Here is a 3,933-nt window from a genome sequence, read left to right as displayed (position 1 = left end):
TTTAATTGGTGTAAAGACTACTTATTACACTTGTTCAAATTCATGTATCAAAACACATGCATAGTGCCAAGTGTCTCATGGTTGAGTATAATCCAATCGGGAATATTTGCGTCGGGTTTTTGACTCGGTTTTTTTATAACGTGTTTGAAAATAACGGTTTGAGACGGATTAAATATATTACTAGAAGTTTTAAAATAGTTAAAAGGAGATATAGGTAAGAGAAGGACCTAAAGTATGCTTTTTTTTTACAGATAAGGGACTTAAGTTTGAAATTGTACAGTTAAGGACCTCAATAGTTAAAACAAACGGCAACCATCAATTCTTTAACCAAAAAAAACTGTCTAGTTGCCTGCTACAAAAGTGTCAGTTACATAACTGACCAAAATTACACAATTCTTGTTTGCAAAAAATACATAATTCTTGTTTCAGAAAGACAGTAAAAATTCAATTCATGCTTGGCAAAAATGGAGTGAAGTAATTTGTGGTTCTTCCTTCCTTGATATGTTAAGTATTCCTCTCTGAACTTGTGTTTGCCCAGCTCTGAACATAAAAAAAATTGAGTAGCAATGCATGAACAAATAAAGCAAATATTACGTCGACATAATAACGAAACTAGCCATCTTAAACTAATAAATTACCTGCCATGTGCGACTTGTAACACATTTTCTTCCGCTAGATGTTAAGCTAGTTTGAGACCGGTCGTTGAAAGTGCCGTCACGCATTGTAGTAATGCCACGTAATGTCTGCTGACCTTCGAAATCGGAATAATATGCAACTTGGTTGATCTATACCACACCATACACAAATAAAATAATTTAATAAAAAAAATGTATAATAACTTAGCCAAAAACAGAAAAGAAATTATATTACCTGAGTAGGACTAGGTCTAACTACCGCCGAGTGGTCATGAACTTCTACGGGCCATTGAGATGGTACTTGACCTTGAGGTGATTGTCGTACAGAATATGTCATTTGTTCACTATTTCCTTCTCTTGTTGTCCACATCTAATAAGAAATAAAATGAATGTATTAATACTTATAAATTAAGCTGAAAATAACTAAAAATAATGATTATTTATTCATACATTTCCGAGTCTTTGGAACCCGTTGGGATAAGTGTACATCCTAACCCCCCCTATTATGCATGGATGGACGTGTAGGACGGCATTCGTTTGAAGGTGACTTACCTTTGGAGTTCGTCTTTTTACCTGAATGTTGCCCCTTTGATCTTACTTGATTCGCCTTATGTAACTTACAACCCCTTATATTATGGCCAGGCTGACCACATACCGAACATGAACCAGTGCTACCGACTCTACATTTCTTAGTCTTGCTCAAATTTTGTCCGGGTCCGGGCCTTCTTGCCTTTTTAGGTCTACCGGCCTTAACCTTTTTCAGTCCCGGAGCTTTTATTTATGGTAGTAGTGAAGTCGGCCATTCCTTTGCGCCGTTCAATGGCTCCATCAAATAATCATAAGTCTTTAGATAAGTAGCCTTTTTATAACACTCAGCAACATACATTTCTGGTATATCTTTGTTATGCCATATTGCAGCAACTGTATGATGGCATGGGATGCCATTTAATTGCCACACATTACATGAGCAAGTCCGGTTCAACAAATCAACTACGTACCTTGTTTGTGTTGCCCCTTCTCGTACACCAAAGGTGAACTTGCTACCCAAAATTGTATTCCACCCGCGAGCAGCAACTTTAGCTTTTTCCAATTGTTCTTGAGCTCTCGGACAAATGCTAAAATTTTTTGAGGCGATAAAATCTCTCTTTTTATGCATTCTTTCCATAATAGACTCTCTAATATCCTCAAGCATTGTGATTATAGGTTTGTGCCTTGAGTTCAAAATGTAAGCATTGAAAACTTCGCTCATATTGTTATCTATTGCATCACATTGAGATTGTGGGGTGTAGAATGCTCTACACCACTTCTCATAATTCCTCCCTATCAAATCTGCGGCTGCTTCCGGAGAAATGACAGCAAATTGGTCCATATTTTCCTTAAATTCATTTAAGGTCGTACTCTTTGCAATTTTCCAAAAATGTATCTTATACTCATGACCTCCACCGAAGACCTCCCTAAAATTCATATAAACATGCCTAGCACATACCCTTTGTTCGGCGTGTGGCCAAACATCACCCACTGTCTTCAATAACCCTTTTTGTTGATCCGACATTATGGTGTAACCAGCCCCATTAGATGTCCCTAGATCTTCCGCTAGCAACACAAGAAACCAAGTCCAAGAATCAGTATTTTCTATTTCCACAACAGCCCAGGCAATTGGAAACATTTGATTATTTCCATCTCTTCCTACTGCCACTAATAGTTGTCCTCCGTAAGGGCCTTTTAGCCAACAACCATCAATAGAAATGAATGGTCTACAACCTCTAATAAAACCTTTTTTGAGTGCTCCAAAACAGATGTACATTCTACGGAAAACACAACCATCAAGCTTAAATTTAACTGTATTGTTTTTATCGGACTTCATTATTTCGGCAGCATAATTGTTGAGTAAATTATATTGTTCCTCGTATTCTCCAACAATCAAACTTACGGCACATTTTTTAGCTCTAAAAGCCATATGTGATGACACTTGAAGCCCATAATCAGTCCATATAGAGTCAGTTATCTCTTGAAGCTTCATATACGGATTGGATTTGAATTTTTTTAAATAACGTGTAGGAATCCATTTATACGTCACCTTTGTCACTCTATTTTTTCTTCCACAAGAATGAACTCCATAGTATGTCTTCACTTCAAAATGCCCAATATTTTTCCCAATTGAAGCCCAAATTTTCCATTCACAATTATCCTCTTTACACTTCGCCCCCACTCTGTCTTTAGCATTCTTAATATACTTAACATCAATACCATTTCTTGCACAATAATCAATTATTTCCTTCCTAAACGCCACAGCATTTTCAAATATTTGACCCACAGAGAAGGATGTGTCATTCCACTTAGTGTCATCAGATTTATTTTCCTCATACTTATGATGTCGTCTTGTAGGAGCTTGCCCGGTCAAGTAGCCATATTCATCTTCATCCGATGACGCTAGAGGACTATCTATGTCAGACCCGTTCTCATAATCACTCTCCATCTCGCATCTTAAATCATCTCTTTCAAGTTGCTTTCCCAACTTATCAAGTTCCATACTAAGTTAACTTTTATTTTACAAACTTTTAAGCGGTGAAAGTTTACAATTAACGGGTCCCACTTAACAACCAAGTTCGGAAACCGGTTTCATATAAACGGTTTCACATACATTGTCATTATCACATTATGAACAACAAGAACAAGAACAAGAACAAGAAAATAATAATAATAATTTTTACTTGGATTAATAAGCGACGTATTAATAACGTTTTACTACGATAAATAACAAATAAACTATGTCCATCTTATGTTGGCTGAAAAATGTTACAACTAAAATAATTAATCAAAAATGACATGTTTGAATTTCAAAAATACGAAGATTTTTGAAAAATAAAAATGTGAAATTTTTATCCATACCGCGGAAAGGGGTCTGGAAGTTTCAAAAATCCATTAGAATATAACGTAAAATAGAACGAAATTATAAAGAATTGTTAAAATCTCGGGGTGTTACACAATGAAACGATATTATACACCCTAGTTTATCATGTTACAAATACTTTTTTGTAACATTCCGTTTTGATGATTGATCTTCTTTTGTGGATTGAGTGCTATTGAGTGTTATGGAAGTGAGACAAGGTTGGCAACATTATATTGTGGTTATTTGGTAATGTTATGGAGTCAGTATTGGGAGCCTATGCTATATATAGTTGAGACGATATCGTGAGCCATGTTGTGGAAAGAAGGAGTGGTTTGTGGAGTTAGTGTTAAGTGTCCATGTTTTATAGGTTGGGTTGGAACTTCGGGGACGAAGTTCTTTTTAAGGGGG

At 36.0% G+C, this 3,933-nt stretch overlaps 1 protein-coding gene across 1 annotated transcript; it reads right to left on the bottom strand.

Annotated features, from left to right (window-relative positions):
• Window positions 1–1,413: 1,413 nt before the first annotated feature.
• On the bottom strand, window positions 1,414–3,165 carry LOC141614067 (uncharacterized). Its single transcript, XM_074432822.1, has one exon. It carries the CDS (start codon window positions 3,163–3,165, stop codon window positions 1,414–1,416), a length of 1,752 nt encoding a protein of 583 aa, XP_074288923.1.
• Between the last annotated feature and the right edge of the window lie 768 nt (window positions 3,166–3,933).

This window comes from Silene latifolia, chromosome 11, assembly GCF_048544455.1.
Source record: "Silene latifolia isolate original U9 population chromosome 11, ASM4854445v1, whole genome shotgun sequence".
NCBI classification, from domain to species: domain Eukaryota; kingdom Viridiplantae; phylum Streptophyta; class Magnoliopsida; order Caryophyllales; family Caryophyllaceae; genus Silene; species Silene latifolia.
The sequence above is the reverse complement of the archived record's forward strand: the minus strand, read 5'-3'. Positions and strand labels throughout refer to the sequence as shown.